This window comes from Zalophus californianus, chromosome 11 (genome assembly GCF_009762305.2).
Source record: "Zalophus californianus isolate mZalCal1 chromosome 11, mZalCal1.pri.v2, whole genome shotgun sequence".
NCBI lineage: Eukaryota > Metazoa > Chordata > Mammalia > Carnivora > Otariidae > Zalophus > Zalophus californianus.
Genome location: NC_045605.1, coordinates 62632159 through 62649946, shown reverse-complemented (window position 1 = coordinate 62649946; position 17788 = coordinate 62632159). Strand labels below are relative to the sequence as shown.

General features: G+C 38.3%; 1 protein-coding gene across 1 annotated transcript; it reads left to right on the top strand.

Moving 5' to 3' along the window:
- Nucleotides 1–11106: 11106 nt before the first annotated feature.
- LOC113913779 (olfactory receptor 2AG1-like) lies at nucleotides 11107–13439 on the top strand (the record flags this gene model as incomplete). Its single annotated transcript, XM_035722656.1, is given in 3 exon segments — nucleotides 11107–11785; nucleotides 11788–12010; nucleotides 13424–13439. Coding segments are annotated over 3 exon segments (918 nt in total), but the record flags the coding sequence as incomplete, so codon positions are not given.
- Nucleotides 13440–17788: the final 4349 nt, after the last annotated feature.

Sequence of the window (17788 nt, the reverse complement as noted above, 5' to 3'; positions counted from 1 at the left end):
CAAACCATGAGAGATGATGGACTCTGAAAAACAAACTAAGGGTTCTAGAGGGGAGGGGTGTGGGGGGATGGGTTAGCCTGGTGATGGGTATTAAAGAGGGCATGTACCGAATGGAGCACTGGGTGTTATACACAAACAATGAATCATGGAACACTACACCAAAAACTAATGATGTAATGTATGGTGATTAACATAACAATAAAAAAATTTAAAGAAAAAATATATATAATTTCATGCTTTAATTGTCTTCCCTTGTTGGAATTTCTACATATATAATTTTTTTAGATGTAATAGAGTCAGCAGCTAGACCTTCGGAAAAACTAATAGCAATTCATTAAAGCCCATTTCTTCTCAGATAAAGGAAGCATTGACATTGACAAGAGATCACAAAAGTGCTTTTGCTTAGATGGTACTTGGCCTGGATGTGCAGGATTTTCCCTCTTCTCATTTGTTTTCCTTTTGATTTTGGAAAGGTGGATACAATATCTTAGTATATGCTTTCATTCAGCCATTATAAAATGATAGGAGAAATGGATTCTGTCTGGCTCAGCAACAATACTGGATGAGTGAATTAATGGAATATAGTCTGCCAAGAGTTTAAGGATTGCAGGCATACTATTTTACCCCAACCCTTTGGAAACCACATTTCATAAGTTTTAATTGGGTTATTGATTTAAATACCCTATTTGCTTTGTTTTGACTTTATTTACATTGTAACTACATGGTCTTCCCATTTTGTATTAAGTTTTTGTATATGGTCACATGAGATTGTTTTAATTTATTTTATATAGATTATTATGTTTTATAGACTGTGGTAGTTTCCAATTTATCTAAACCTGTTACATTCTCCTGGCCATTATTACTTTAGCCTAACAACTGTGTATTCATAATGGTATATACCATTTTTCTTTAGTCAAAAAGAAGGGTTATGGGCCATGGCCCTCACACAGGCACTAAAAATAATACAAGATGCTCTATTTTGAATCATAGAATTTCTTAACCCAGTTAGAATTTTCTAGTCTTTTTATCAAAAGAGAGCAGTGTTATGCTATATATATTTCTGCTCAAAAATCATTTGTTAATTCCTAATAAACAATTAATGCTATTTTGAAATCTCACAAGTTTATTTTTTATTCTTAAAATTCATTTCAATTTTGGTTAAGCAGCCCTGTGGTCATTTATTGTTATAACCTCAAGTATCATCTATATTTATAACCTGACATTCCTTTTCTAGTCTGGACTGTCTGACTTTTCAAGTTTTCTATATAGCCATTAGGTCATTTGTTATACATATCCTCTCTGTACTTATTTATCTTCTACTTTATTTGATGAACTTGATTTCCAAGAAAGTTAACTTACTGTTTCCATACAGTGTATTGTTCTTTCTCCATTTATGATGTGTTTGCTTTTCATATTTCTTTTACTTTAATATTTAAAATATTTTACTTTTAAATGTTTAAAACATTCAGAAAGTAGAAAAATAGTAAAATTAACTTCATCCACAACTCAGATTTTAAAAATTAAGGATCAAAAGCTTTATGTAATTAATTTTATAATTATGCTACATATTTATTTAATGTTGTATTCCAGTTATATTACTTTATTCAAAACTGGAAGAGTGGCATTCAAAAAGGAAAGACAGAATGACCTGTAGCTGAGTAGAAATCTGCAGAGAAAGAGATGGATAGGAAAATGCTATGGTTTTCCTGGACATCCATCAGACAGTGAACCAGCAAGAAAGCAATAGATAAATTGTCAAAAGTGAGAGTAGCAGGAAGTTTTCCAGATGACTAAATTGGTAAAATTTTCCCTTTATTGCAGAAAAATTTGTATTGGATGTACAAGTAAGATTTCAACCAAACAAACAGAACCAATAGGAGATATATATTAAGAGATTTATTACATGGAGCTGGCTTATCCAATTGTGGGGGCTGGCAAGGCAAATCTGAAATGTATAGGGCAGGCTGTAAGAAAGGGCAGCCTGAAAGTCTCAGGAATGAGCTGAAACTGCTTCCCCACAGGTGAAATTTCTTTTTCCTCAGGGAAGTCTCAGTTCTGCTCTTATAGCCTTTCAACTGACTGAATCAGGCTCCTCTAGATTATCTAGAATAGTCTTCCATACTTAAAGTCAACTGATTTTAGACTTTAATCACATCTACAAAATGCCTTCACAGCAACACCTAGATTAATATTTGATGGAAAAACTGGGGACTAAAGCCTAGCCAAGTTGACACATAAAACTGACCACCACAGTCCATCTCTTGTCAACCTGGCACTCATACACATCTCTTTAAACCACACAATCTCCAAATCAAGACAAATACAAAATCACACTTCCACCTACCGCAATACAACTATCCTGTGTAAAACTGAAAATATGCTAACCCTTGCTCCAGAAGATGCAAAGTCCTTGGAGAATGTTTGCTCTTCTCCTTTGATATCGTATAACTTAAATATTATGATATAAAGTTAATTTATTAATATATCTTATGTTAGGTGGTACAGGGATAAAGGAGATAAGAAAATGAAAACATATTTGTGATATATATAGATATATGTATATTTATATACCAAATATTATGTGTGAGTAATTCATAATAGAAGAAGTACTAATAACTATTAAAACTATTACAAATCTCATTTCATTTCTGCAACTGCTCACAGGGTCTTAATTAGTATTTGTGATTGCCTTCTTTAACCACCCATGCCATATTCTTTTTGTTCTCAAAAAGCACCTCAGCGAACCATGAGAGACTGTGGACTCTGAGAAACAAACCGAGGGTTCTAGAGGGGAAGGGGATGGGAGGATGGTTTAGCCTGGTGATAAGAGGGCACGTATTGAATGGAGCACTGGGTGTTATATGCAAACAATGAATCATGGAACACTACATCAAAAACTAATGATGTAATGTATGGTGATTAACATAACATAGTTTTAAAAAAAAAAAAGCACCTCAGCGGTTCATAGTTCTTTGCCAGGTAGGATAACTCAAGACTTCATTTCTGAAAGGTCTGAGCCATTAGAAGTACTGCCTGAACTAGATTGTTAATAATTTTCCATTAACTATAATCACAGTCATGGTAGTTCTAAGAGATACTCAAGAGATCTCTTGTATCCCAGACATATTCTTCCTTACCTCCATTATATAGTAGCAACCAATTTCCCCTTGGATCAGAATCAATCACCTATTGATTTAGTGACACGAGAGACCAAAGTGGCCAGATGGCAGTCTCAAATGACAGTTCAATGAAATTAGTTTATCTCCTAGTGGAAACATCCCTTCTTTTAGAACTAAGACCTCTAGACCAGAAAAGTCACAGAGACAGGAAGCAAAAATTTTACTAAGATCACTAGGGGTAATAAGGAATAGAGCCACTCCCATTTTAACCCCTTGATTCCTGAACATATGAATATTGGTAGTAGGAGAAACAGCACTATATATTGGATGCTGATTCAGAGCACAGAGGACATTACTCCAGGCCTACAAAGTATTGCCAGCTAGCTGGTACTGTAACTGCATCTTTAAAAGGTTTTTCTACCATACGATCTAACCAGCTACTTCAGTGATGGTGGAAAACATGTTAAGATCAGTGAATTCCATGAGGATGGGCCCATTGCTATAGTTCATTTACTATGAAGTATACCTCATTTATTGATCAAAAGCAATGCTATGGGAAATAGCATGACTGTGTAAGTCCACAGATGGTAGTCTTGACAGAAGCACTACATTTAGGACAGGCAAATCTATATCCAGGGTTAGTGTCTCTTCCAGCGAGAACCTTCCATGTTACAAGTGTTCCAGTGTAAGATCCATGACAGAGGGATAGTTGTCTATTTTTTTCATTGCTATATAATTTAGCATCTTGCATCTAGCACATAGGAGTTCAATAAATATTGAATGAGGAAATGTAAAAAGAAAACAGATCTATGGAGGAAAAACAAAGCAGAAAACTCTGTATGCATTTGTTCTAGTTAATTTACTCTGAGATATTTATTTATGGTCAGTGAAAGGATTACCTCTTGGTGAAAGATTAAGATAGCCTTGCTTCCACAGCTTTTCTGAGACCATGTGGGGTCTTCACTATACCCTGGGACTTGGAGCAGATTGGTAGTACTAGCTCGAGGCATGGTCACTAAGTGCACAGTCAGAGATGTGAAAATGGCCCTCCATGTTTCCTTTACAGATGGAGGGTTCCCTCTGGGCCAGCAGAGCTCATTTACTAGGAGGAGAAAGCAGAAGTGGAAGATCAGGAATCACACCTAGGGGATTTATTAAAATCCTGTCTCCTAGACTACCATTTCCAGTGAGGGAACATGTCAGCTTGGGAGAGATTTCCCTTTAAATAAATAGAAGGTCAAAATCATTCTCATCACACAGGAGGGCAGAAGAGCCACCCTCAAAGACAGGGTCCTGGAGGCAGCTGGGTGGCTCAGTCAGTTAAGCGTCTGCCTTTGACTCAGGTCATGATCTCAGGGTCCTGGAATCGAGCCCTGCATCTGGCTCCCTGCTTGCTTCTCCCTCTGCCTGCTGCTCTCCCTGTTTGTGCATGCACTCTCTCTCTCAAATAAACAAATAAAATCTTAAAAAAAAAAAAAAGAAAGAGCCCTGGCTCACTTGGCTCCCAGGGAAAGTGAGGCCAGGCATTGTAAGTTCTACTTTTGGATCTTCCTCTCATATCCTCTTTCTTGGATTTTTCTTTTATTCAGCTTTTCCTTCAGAGCACAGTAGGAGTGAAAGTGTTTTTAAAAGTCTAAGCAGTTAACAGACACAGGAAAAAATGTTCAACATCATTAGCCATCAGGGAAATTCAAATCAAAACTACATTGAGATACCACCTTATACAAGTTAGAATGGCAAAAATTGACAAGGCGAGAAACAACAAATGTTGGAGAGGTTGTGGAGAAAGGGGAACCCTCTTACACTGTTGGTGGGAATGCAAGTTGATACAGCCACTTTGGAAAACAGTGTGGAGGTGCCTCAAAAAATTAAAAATAGAGCTACTCTATGACCCAGCAATTGCACTACTGGGCATTTACCCCCAAAGATACAGATGTAGTGAAAAGAAGGACCACATGCACCCCAATGTTCATAGCAGCAATGTCCACAATAGCCAAACTGTGGAAAGAGCCAAGATGCCCTTCCACAGATGAATGGATAAAGAAGACGTGGTCCATATATACAATGGAATATGACTCAGCCATCAGAAAGGATGAATACCCAACTTTTACATCCACATGGATGGGACTGGCGGAGATTATGCTAAGTGAAATAAGTCACGCAGAGAAAGTCAATTATCATACGGTTTCCCTTATTTGTGGAACATAAGGAATAGCATGGAGAACATTAGGAGAAGGAAGGGAAAAATGAAGGGGGGGAAGTCAGAGGGGGAGAAGAACCATGGACTCAGAGGGGGAGAGACTATGGACTCTGGGAAACAAACTGAGGGTTTCAGAGGGGAGGGGACGGGGGATGGGTTAGTCCAGTTATGGGTATTAAGGAGGGCACATACTGCAATGAGCATTGGGTATTATATGCAAATACTGAATCATGGAACACTACATCAAAAACTAATGATGTACTGTATGGTGACTAACATAATATAATAATAATAAAAAGAAAAGTCTAAGGAGTGATCTCAGCCTGACAATTCCTCAGTGACTAGAAAAATTCCTTCAAAGGGTAACTGGGTCAGAGAAGCAGTCTAGCCTAACTCTTACATAAGAGGAGACAGGCAACCTCTTGTTCCTATGTGAATCTTCTCTCAGTAGTGTTGGCTATTCAGAGACAAGGCTGCCCATTCCCAGAGGGGATCTGCAAAGCCAGAAGAATGGGAGGGCCTTGAATCACTGATCTCACATACCTCCTCACAGCTGGTACCTTCCCCAATACTGGCAAAAGCCACTTTATTTGCCAATTTCTATTTGCACTCCTTGGCTCCCTCAAACAAGCTACTCCATCTTACAGTAAAATCTACCAGCAGTGTCTCCAATCCATCTGAGGTAATGATTTTATCTCTGTTTGAGGGGATATTATGAAGTATGTGTCTGTGAATGATTAGGAATTAGGCAGGATCCAATTAGGAAATGTGGCTGGTTAGGAACAAATACCTGTCCCTTTGACCATCTCAGTAATGTTAGTCTCGGTAATGAACACCACAGTAATATTGGTCTCTTCATTCATCCATTCATTCATTCATTCATTTAACTGATAATCATTAAAGATATTCTATAATTCAGACTCTGTGCTGTATGTTGAACAAACACTGTGAATAAGACACAAACCCTGTATTTAAGGATCAGTATAAGAATATTTAAATACAATAGTCAGGGTAGCTGCTCACTCTGCAAGAAGCAAGTCAAGTTTCTAGGAGGTAGTGGCAGCTAATGTTCTGGAGTACCCGGAAGCTGTAACCAAGAAAAAAATGATCAAAGGTATGGAGGATGGGATGAGAGGAAAGAAATGAAGCATTCTAGGCAGAGGGACATGCAGGTGCTAAGGCCTAGAGACAAGAGAAAACAGTTTCTTGGGGAATTCCAAATTGATCACTATGGAGGGAAGTGGGTTTGGATAGGGATGGAGGAGTGAAGGGAGGCTGGGGTCACTGTAAGAAATGAGGCAGGACAAATCGGAGGGGGAGACAAACCATGAGAGACTATGGACTCTGAGAAACAAACTGAGGGTTCTAGAGGGGAGGGGGGTGGGGGGATGGGTTAGCCTGGTGATGGGTGTTAAGGAGGACATGTATTGCAAGGAACACTGGGTGTTATATGCAAACAATGAATCATGGAACACTACATCAAAAACTAAAGATGTAATGTATGGTGATTTACATAACATAATAAAATAAAATAAATTAAAAAAAAAGAAATGAGACAGAACAGATCAGTCTAGCCAGATTATGAACTTTTTAAAAAAAAGATTCTATTTATTTATTTGAGATAGGGCAAGAGTTTGAGAGGGAGAGAGAACAAGCAGGGGGAGCAGCAGGCTCCCCACTGAGCAAGGAGCCCGATGCGGGATTCGATCCCATGACCCTGGGATCATGACTTGACCTGAGAGCAGACACTTAAACAACTGAGCCACTCAGGCGCCCCCAGATTTTGAACTATGTTGCATAATATGCCAAGAAGATTGGAGTGGATCTTGAGAGCAGTCATTAAAGTATGGTAAGTAACAGAGTAACATCAAAGTTGTAATATTAAGATTTCTATAACAGTGTAGAAATGAATTGCAGGAGATAAAACTAAATCCAGGGAGAAGCCTAGTAAGTTAGGTGACATTGAGGTCATGACTTCCTCTCAGTTCTCTTTGTCAATGATATATATAAATTTAAAATCCATCCTCAGTGTTACCCCAAGGACAGATCATAGCCTTCTTTTCGTTCCCTAGTTGTCATTATTTTGGATGATTTTAGTGTCCATAGGAATGACTCATTTTAGTTCCATATTTTTAAAACTCAAATAACTTACATGTTTAGATAATTTAAGTCACCCATTCCAGGGGGTGAAATATTTCTTCACTTTTCTTTCCTGCCCTGTGGGTTTAGATGTCCTACAAAGTCTCTATCCTTTACTTACACCTCCTCCACATTGTACTGTGAATATCTGTTTATTAAGGGTATGACTTTCCTTTTAGACTGTGAAATTCTTAAGAATACTGATCAAAAATTTTTGCTCATCAAAGTACTAGGTTACCACTGGGCACCAAACATACATTTCACTAGACAAATGTATAATTGCTTTTTGAACATTGACTGAGTGGCAAGTTTTAATGTTGTATTAATATTGTCAGGCTTGGATATCATTTTGCATATGTTGTATGGGATTGTTGTTTCCTGAGAACCCAAAGTCTCCCTGGTGTTTGCTGACTCCTGAAAGAGTTTGCAAAAGCTCTCAAAATAGCCCTCACAGGGGAATGTCAAAATTAAATAATGTATTATATATTTATTCCCTAAATTAGTGGTTTGAAGGCATTTGGAATATTAAGGTGAACTGTTGGAGGTCCAATGCTATGCAGATCTAATATTAATTAGAAAGCCTATTATACAGAAAGAACTGGAATGAATCAGGTAGACACCAGATATGCAGGGAATTTTTTGAATCTATCATTATGCTTAAAGAAGGAATTTGACACCAGGAGGGCTGAATAGCTTAACATTATATATTAGCATATTAGAAATATTACATATTTTGCTTCCTGTAAATAGGTTTGGAATATTCCATTCATGATCTAGAAACTTCTGTTGGCTTAGGATCAATTTGAGTCTTTTGTGAGCTAGAATAAAATTATTTTAAAAGAATGGGTTTCCCCTACTGATATACAAAATATATGTAGCTTAGAGGTCTTTGTCTTGAGGCAAAGTAATATGATGTGATTTAAAATTCTTTATAAGATGGACTGAATAACATGGCAGTTAAGAAGTGTTCTCTGGCACCAGATTGTCTGGGTTCAAATTCTTACTCTGTCATTTAGTAACTGTATAATCCTAGAAAGCCAGATAATACCTCTGTGCCTGTTTCCTTATCAGTAAAGTAGATTTAATAATTCATTCACTTCATAGGATTGAAGGAAGAAAGCTCTCAAAATAAATCTGGCACATAATGAGAGTTTAATATATTTTGTCTACTATTCTGACAATTCTTTGGAGCCTGGCCATAACCTATGATATATAACGTACAGGACTCCAGGAATAGCCTCAGACTCCAACTGCCCCTTTTCTTTTGGGATTCACCATGCTGATTTGGAGGTGACAACAATGGGACAGAATTGCCAGAGATATTTTAATATTAGAGTTTAAAATAACTTTTTTTGAAAATTTGTCTTTGAAGTAGACTTGTGTAAGTACATTACCTGCCTACTGCATGTGAGTCAATAAAATGTCCTAAGTCTCTTCAGGACAAGTGGAGTTGGCAACAGTAGCAATAAGAGCAAAGTCTCCCCAGGCTATAAAAAATAAATAAAAAATAATTAAGGACTAGGAATATCGAATAAGGATCTGAGCTGTGTTGAGCTGAATAACATAAGTTAGCTGACAAAGGTAAATGTATAGACAATACAGAATATTGTAATATTGTCATTGTGATGCATAAATCACTTTTAATTCTAGTATAGACCTAAAACTATGCATTTTGCAAGAGGAAACAGTCCCTGAATTCCAAGATTTCCCACTAAGTCAATACATCTTTTCCTTCTATCCATCTCATTCATCTATACACACTGAGCAAATAGACTTCATTCTCATGGGAGTTTCTAGTTCCTTAAGAACTCTTAATTCTTCTATTTATCACCTCACAAACTGGCTTTTCTTGACTTATTTCCATTGCAAATATCTAGGCAATCACCAATTATTGTTGTTTCTGCTTCCAACATGTATCTTGAATCTATCATACCTGATGCTATTTCCCTGGTTCACCTTACCTCTATGACCTCAATCACTTCTGCACATATCATTTTTTATTGTTGTTCCAAGTTTTTGTTTAAATTCTAGTTAGTCAACATATAGTGTAATATTGGTTTCAGGAGTAGAATTTAGTGATTCATCACTTACATATAACTTACTCCTGCCCATCTTCTATCTATTACTCCTTCGTACAACTGTAAGAGTTACCTTTTAAAAATATAAATTGCCCACTGTCACATCTGTGTGTGTGTGTGTATGTGTGTGTGTTTGCACTGCAGTCCATATCCCCTAAAAGGCCAAGCATGATTTGGAACACGTGTATCTCTCCAAATTTATCTCAGTTAGTACCCACCTCATCAGTCTTTATTTAGCTCCTCAGAAATTATAAGCTCCTTTCTTTTTCAGAGACTCTGGATAAGGTGTATCCTCTGCTCAGGTACCTCTTCACTCCTTCATTTGAATAATTTATGATCACCTTTAAAAACTGAAGCCTGAAGTTCAGTCTCAGAGAGGTATTTCTTTAATTACCAATCTACATGAGAACCACTATCTATTATTTACCTTTATGATAGTTTTCACATTTGTAATTACACCTATCTTTAAATGCTGCTCACAAGAATGTAGCTGAAAATAAGTGTACTCCTCAAGGTAAGTGTACACTTATCTTGATGAGCACTGAGTAATATATAGAATTGTTGAATCACTATATTGTACACATGAAACTAACTTAACACTGTATGTTAAGTATACTGAAATTAAAAATTTGAAAAACAAAGTAAAAATCAGAGAAGTAAAAAAAAAAGAATATAACTGAATGTGGTCAGGTATTCTATATGTTATGTACTCCCTTCTATTTGGGAGCTATCACAATGCCTGGCACACAAGAGGCATGGGAAGCGTGGTTCTTTCTCTCTCCCAAAATTTGCCTCTGTGTCAAGGGAATGGTAATGTAAGATACCTAGTCTTTACTCTCTCCTCATTTCTTCTCAAGGGATTATCAAATTGAAGAATGAACTGGGATAAATTTCTCTATTTTTGGAAGATACAATGGCTAGTATTTGCTTTATCTGTTCCTCTTTCCCACTATTCCTTCCTTGTGGGAATGCCAATTTATTCTTATACTGCCTGTGATTGCAAAGGTAATTATGCATTTGGGCTTAGTATTAGTAAGCCCATTGCCCACTGACATATAAGCTTCATTCTTGAATTTCTGCTTTATAAAAAATAGAGGTGATACTTTGGCCTGCACAAATATCTTCTTTCTCAATTGGTTCAAAACCTGGGTGGGATAGAGGGAGATATATTTTAGGCCCTCTCAAAGACCCTGCATCTCCTGAAAAGAAGGCTGGACAGTTTGTGTCCAGATTTTCCCTTTAATCTTTCCCATTAAGTTGCTCCACATTTCTCAGAAAAAGTAAATGAATGAAAGGCAGAGATAAGCCCAGGATTATTGTACAATGGAACTCCCCTAACATTGAAGAAAACATCAGAAGTGGGGAAGAAATGTGCTCTTATAACAGTATGTGATCGGTACATATTTGGTGAGTTAATTCATGAATGAAAAAGTGTAATATGATAAATTGAACAACCAATCCTGCTGATCAAGGACTATAACCTTGTAAAGCCAGAGAGTCCCCAGGTACCACATCAGAACTACTTCGCCTAGATCTTATGTAATTTCAGATAAGTAAAGAAACCAAAAAAATGGAGCTGTGGAATTCCACCTTGGGAAGTGGCTTCATCTTGGTGGGGATTCTGAATGACAATGGAGCTCCTAAACAGCTCTGTGCCACAAATGCTGTCCTGTACATGTTTGCCATGACCAGCAATGGCCTGCTGCTCTTGGTCATTACAATTGATGGTTGGCTCCATGTGCCCATGTACTACCTGCTCAGCCAGCTATCTCTCATGGACTTGATGTTTGCATCTGTAGCTACTCCCAAAATACTTGTGGATTATCTCCATGGGGAAAACACCATCTCCTTTGAAGGCTGCACCTTTCAGATGTTAGTAGTTCTCACTTTGGGAGATGCAGAGGACCTCCTACTGGCATTCATGGCCTATGATAGGTACGTGGCTATTTGTCATCCTCTGGACTACATGGTCCTCATGAGGCCAAGGATTTGCTGGCTCATGATAACATCTTGGATCCTGGCATTTCTGAATGATGTGATATACACCTCATATACTATGCACGTTCCTTTCTGCATATCCCAGAAAATCAGGCACCTGCTCTGTGAGATCCCACCCTTGCTGAAGTTGGCCTGTGTAGATACCTCCATATATGAGCTCATGGTATATGTGATGGGTGTGACCTTTCTCATGCTTACCCTTGCTGCTATCCTTGCCTCTTATACATTTGTCCTAATTGCTGTCCTTCACATGGTGAGAAACAGCAGAAAGCCCTCATCACATGCTCTTCTCACCTGACTGTGGTAGGAATGTACTATGGAGCTGCCATGTTTATGTACATCTGGTCCAATTCCTACCATAGTCCCCAACAGGACATCTTCTCTGTATTTCATATTATCATTACTCCAACACTGAACCCTCTTATCTATAGCCTGAGAAACAAGGAGGTAATGAAAGCCTTCAGGAGAATACTGGGTAGATTCATTTCCATCCAGAGATGGTAGATGCCAATGTCCTGTGGAAGCCTTATAACTTCTAGATGGGACTCCATATCTGCTCTTGGTCTTGAGCTCACATCTTCCACATTTTGAAAATTCTGAAAACCTGCCACATTGGAGATAAGTCCTCATGTTTCATGAGCTATGTTTTAATGGTTGAGGATGCATTCATTTCTCTGATCAACACCCAAGGATCTGGTGTTCTAACAGAGATTAGTTTATTTTTCACTTCATGTTTTTCTTTTCCTCCTCTACAACAATCCTACACCCAGCCACACAGGAAGTTGGGCCAGAATTTTTTCTTGATAGTTCCATTTAAAGCAGGAAATAAAAACTAAAGAGGAAAATGAAGATACTGAATGAAGATACAAATGTTAGACTTTACTAGTTACTAGTGACAAAATTTCTCAATTCTTACCTCTTTATTAGTGTGAATCTGTAGTCATAGAATATTAAATGTTTTACTGTGGAGGGATCTTCCCAGGTCCAAATCAGAGTTCCAGACTCTGGACAAATTTCCTATCAGATACCTATGTTTTGGATTCTAGCATTGGCTCCTTAAGCTGCCCATATTACATTAGAACAGCCACATGCATTCCATGTCACATTATTTATAAATAAGCTTCATTACAAAATATTGATGCCTTAAAGCTAGTGTGTGGAAGCAGCCAGAACACATGGTAGTGAGAACCATAATGCAAATGTTCTCTGCTGGGAACATGCTCCATAAAAGCCTCAGCCCCAATTAATACTGAATGTGAACAAATGGTCAAAATCAACATCTGAAACAAAAATGGTGTTTCCAATATCTTTCCCGTATCTGCATCATTGCAATTACACTTTGGCTAGTGACTAGGTTTTTCCTTTATGACTCCTTCCTGACCCAGTCCTTTCAAGTTTGCTTGAATTCCCAATTTAAAATGGGACTTCCCTTTTTTTTAAACAATAGAATCAGAATTTGAACCAAATTCTAGTTGAGTCCCGGCCTCTCTTTTTCCCACTGCATGAAAAGAATTTAAATGTCTTTCTCTCCTAATACAGTTTAAAGTCCTTCCCTGAAGGACCTGTGACTGAAACATTTCTATCATGAAAAGTACCTAGTTTAAGTTGGTGCTCAATTGTTTATTTCCTTATGTTTCCAAAAGCATTTATAAAACATTTTCCATGTGCCTAGCAAATGTTTCAGAAACTCAAGAAATGTTCCTATCTGGTACTATTAATCTAGAAGACCCAGATCTGATGAAGCTGTTAAAATAAAATCGTTCCACAAACTAAGCTAAAAATTAAAGTTAAAAAGATATGGGACTCCTCTTTATTCCAAGCCCCTTGCCTGAAAACCAGCCAAATCAGTTACCCTGTAATGCTTGAAGCTGACGCATAATGAAAAAGATTAAAAGGTACCTTTCCACACACACACAAACAGAATTAATATTTCCTTTGGACAAGAGTTAAAAAACAAACAAAAAAGGCAGAACAGATACTGAAATTAATGCTCATGAAGGAAAGAGATATCATATACTCACTCAAGCCAAAATCTTAGGAATCATTCATAATTTTTCCTCTTCTCTCACAACTAATATACAATCTATCAGCAAGTCCTGGGTTGTATTTTTTTCCCCCTGAATACATCCCAGATTATACCAGTTCTCAAAATACAAATATTCCACACCTCTGCCCTGGGCTTTTACCACAGCAGCTTACAAACTGGTCTCCCTAAATACCACCACATAGCATTAGCAATACCATTGAGGTCTTCTGCCTATTATTCCTTGCCTTTCACCAAATATCCCAGTTCCTGATGGCAACAATATACTACTCAGTTGTTTTATCTTACCATACACACATCATGACCTGGATATATAGCTAGATTTGTTTATTTCATTTTTTGTTTAGTTTTTAGGGATTGCTTTTAGTTTTTAAATTAGTTTTATAATTATGTAAAATATTTACCTGATTTAAAAAAATCCACCTATAAAACAATGTCTAACCAGAGAAGGCTAGCTGATATCTCTCTGTCTTGTCCAATTTATTCACTTCCATTCCCTATGGGTAACTATATATGTATACTGTTTGTATTGTAACTATCCATTGGCATTTATTGAGATTGGGTTTATAAAAATATTTGCAATATTTCAGGTACATTTGAAAGAAGATATAATTTTTATTATGATGGTTTACAGTTTGATATGTACTTACATTATCTACTTTATTGGTTATATTTTTAGGTCTTTTTATTCTTGCTATTTTTGTCCTTTTGATCTGTCTTGAATTACAAAAGGTATATTGTAGTCTCGGGGAGAAGGAAAGATGGCGGAGGAGTAGGGGACCCTATTTCAGCTGGTCCCTGGAATTGAGCTGGATATCTACCAGACCACTCTGAGCACCCATGAAACCAGCCTGAGATGTAAGAAGATCTGGATCTCTACAAAGAGAACATTGCAGGCGTTTGGTTTTGAGGTATGAAGTGGGGAGCCATGATTCTGCTGGCAGATATCTAAGGATAAACGGCAGCGGGAGGGAGCCTGTCCATGCGGATCCTACACCGCTGGTGAGCAACAGCCTCGCACGCTGGGGACTGGGCACAGACTCGACCGGTAGTGGCAGGGAAAAGACTTTAGGGCAGCACCCGGGTGGGAAACCTGGAGCAGCGGGGTCGCGCATGTGAACTGGGAGCACCTGGTGGTTTTAGAAGCACAAAGGGCAGAGACGTGCTCGGACCTGGAGGCAGGACTGGGGGCGCTGTGGAGGGGTGCACAACCCAGGATGCTGCAGTTTATAGCAGCATGGACAGAAACGGAGACGGTGTGGCCTGGAGAGCTCACTGAAGAACAGACTGTGGTCTCTCTGCTCTGAGGCAGAGGGTTGGAAACGGTCTCTTCTGCTCTGACTCGCAGAAGAGACGCAGAAAGCCGCCAGGGAAAGCCACCAGAGAACAAAGCCCCCAAAACTGATTCCCACTGAGCCCATCCCCTGCCACAGGAGGGCAGGGCAACTCCGCCCAAACAGGGTTGCCTGAGTAACAGCACAGCAGGCCCCTCCCCCAGAAGACAGGCTGGAAAAACAAAAGGCCAGCAACCCTAAGGTCCCTAGAAAACAGGTGCATCTTGCTTGGGTTCTGGTCAATAATTTGGACTCTATACATTCCCTCAAACACCCGTCAACAGAATGACTAGGAGGAGGAATCCCCAAAATAGGAAAGACTCAGAGATCATGACTTATGCTGCAGATTTACAAATGGATGCAGATATAACCAAGATGTTGGAGATGGAATTCAAGCTAGCAATTGTGGACAGTGGCTAGAATGGAGAAATCAATTAATGGCAACATAGAGTCTCTAAGGGCAGAAATGAAATCTGAATTGGCAAAACTTAAAAATGCTATCAATAAAATCCAATCCAATCTAGATAATCTAACAGCTAGGGTAACTGAGGCAGAAGAACGAATAAGCAACCTGGAAGACAATATAATAGATAAAAAGGGAAAAGAGGAGGCAAGGGGAAAACAACTCAGAATCCATGAAAATAGAATCAGAGAAATAAGTGACACCATGAAGGGTTCCAATACCGGAATAATTGGAATCCCAGAGGGAATGGAGAGAGAGAGAGGACTAGAAGATGTATTTGAGCAAATCATAGCTGAGAATTTCTCTAATCTGGGAAATGAAACAAACATTCGCGTCCTAGAGGCAGAGAGGACCCCTCCCAAGATCAAGGAAAACAGGCCAACACCCTGGTATGTAATAGTAAAACTTGCAAATCCTAGAACCAAGGAAACCATCTTAAGGGCAGTTAGGGGGGAGAGATTCCTTACGTACAAAGGGAGGAACATCAGAATAACGTCAGACCTATCCACAGAGACCTGGCAAGCCAGAAAGGCCTGGCAAGACATATTCAGGGTATTAAATGAGAAGAACACGCAGCCAAGAATACTTTATCTGGCAAGGCTGTCATTTAGAATGGATGGAGAGATGCAGAGCTTCCACAACCGGCAGAAATTGAAAGAATATGTGACCACTGAGCCGGCCCTGCAAGAAATATTAAGAGGGGTTCTATAAAAGGAGAAAGACCCCAAGAGTCATATACAATAGAAATTTATAGGGACAATCTATAAAAACAACGTCTTCATGGGCAACATGATGACAATTCATAGCTTTCAATAATCACTCTCAATGTGAATGGACTAAATGCTCCCATAAAACAGCACAGGGTTGCAGATTGGATAAAAAGACAGGACCCATCCATATGCTGCCTACAAGAGACTCATTTTGAACCTAAAGATACATCCAGACTGAAAGATGGAGATCCATCTTCCATGCCAGCAGACCTCAAAAGAAAGCTGGGGCAGCAATTCTTAGATCAGACAAATTAGATTTTAAACTAAACTCTGTAATTAGAGACACAGAAGGACACTATATCATTCTTAAAGGGTCTGTCCAACAAGAAGATCTAACAATTGTAAATATCTATGCCCCCAACATGGGAGCAGCCATCTACATAAGCCAACTGTTAACCAAAATAAAGAGTCATATTGATAACAATACGTTAATTGTAGGAGACCTCAATACTCCACTCTCAGCAATGGACAGATCATCTAAGCAGAAAATCAACAAGGAAACAAGAGCTTTGAATGATACACTGGACCAGATGGACCTCAAAGATATTTACAGAACATTCCACCCTAAAATAACAGAATACTCATTCTTCTCAAGTGCACATGGAACTTTCTCCAGAATAGACCACATACTGGGTCACAAATCAGGTCTCAACCGATACCAAAAGATTGAGATTATTCCCAGCATATTCTCAGATGACAATGCTTTAAAACTGGAACTCAATCACAAGAAAAAATTTGGAATAAATTCAAACACTTGGAAGCTAAAGACCACTCTACTCAAGAATGTTTCGGTCAACCAGGAAATCAAAGAAGAACTTAAACAATTCATGGAAATCAATGAGAACAAAAACACATCGGTCCAAAACCTATGGGATACTGCAAAGGCAGTCCTAAGGGGGAAATACATAGCCATCCAAGCCTCACTCAAAAAAATAGAAAAATCCCGAATTCACCAACTAACTCTACACCTTAAAGAACTAGAGAAAAAGCAACAAATGATGCCTAAGCCACGCATTAGAAGAGAAATAATTAAAATTAGAGCAGAGATCAATGAATTAGAAACCAGAAACACAGTAGATCAGATCAACAAACTAGAAGTTGGTTCTTTGAAAGAAATAATAAGATCAATAAACCACTGGCCAGACTTATCCAAAAGAAAAGAGAAAGGACCCAAATTAATAAAATTATGAATGAAAGGGGAGAGATCATGACTAACACCAAGGAAATAGAAACAATTATTAGAAATTATTATCAACAACTATATGCCAATAAACTGAGAAATCTGGATGAAATGGAGGCCTTCCTGGAAACCTATAAGCTGCCAAGACTGAAACAGGAAGAAATTGACAACCTGAATAGGCCAAAAACCACTAACAAAATTGAAGCAGTGATCAAAAACCTCCCAAAAAACAAGAGTCCAGGGCCTGATGGATTCCCTGGGGAATTGCAGCAAACATTCAAAGAAGAAATAATACCTATTCTACTGAAGCTGTTTCAAAAAATAGAAACAGAAGGAAAACTTCCAAACTCACTCTATGAGGCCAGCATTACCTTAATCCCCAAACCAGGCAAAGACCCCATCGAAAAGGAGAATTTCAGACCAATATACCTGATGAATATGGATTCCAAAATCCTCAACAAAA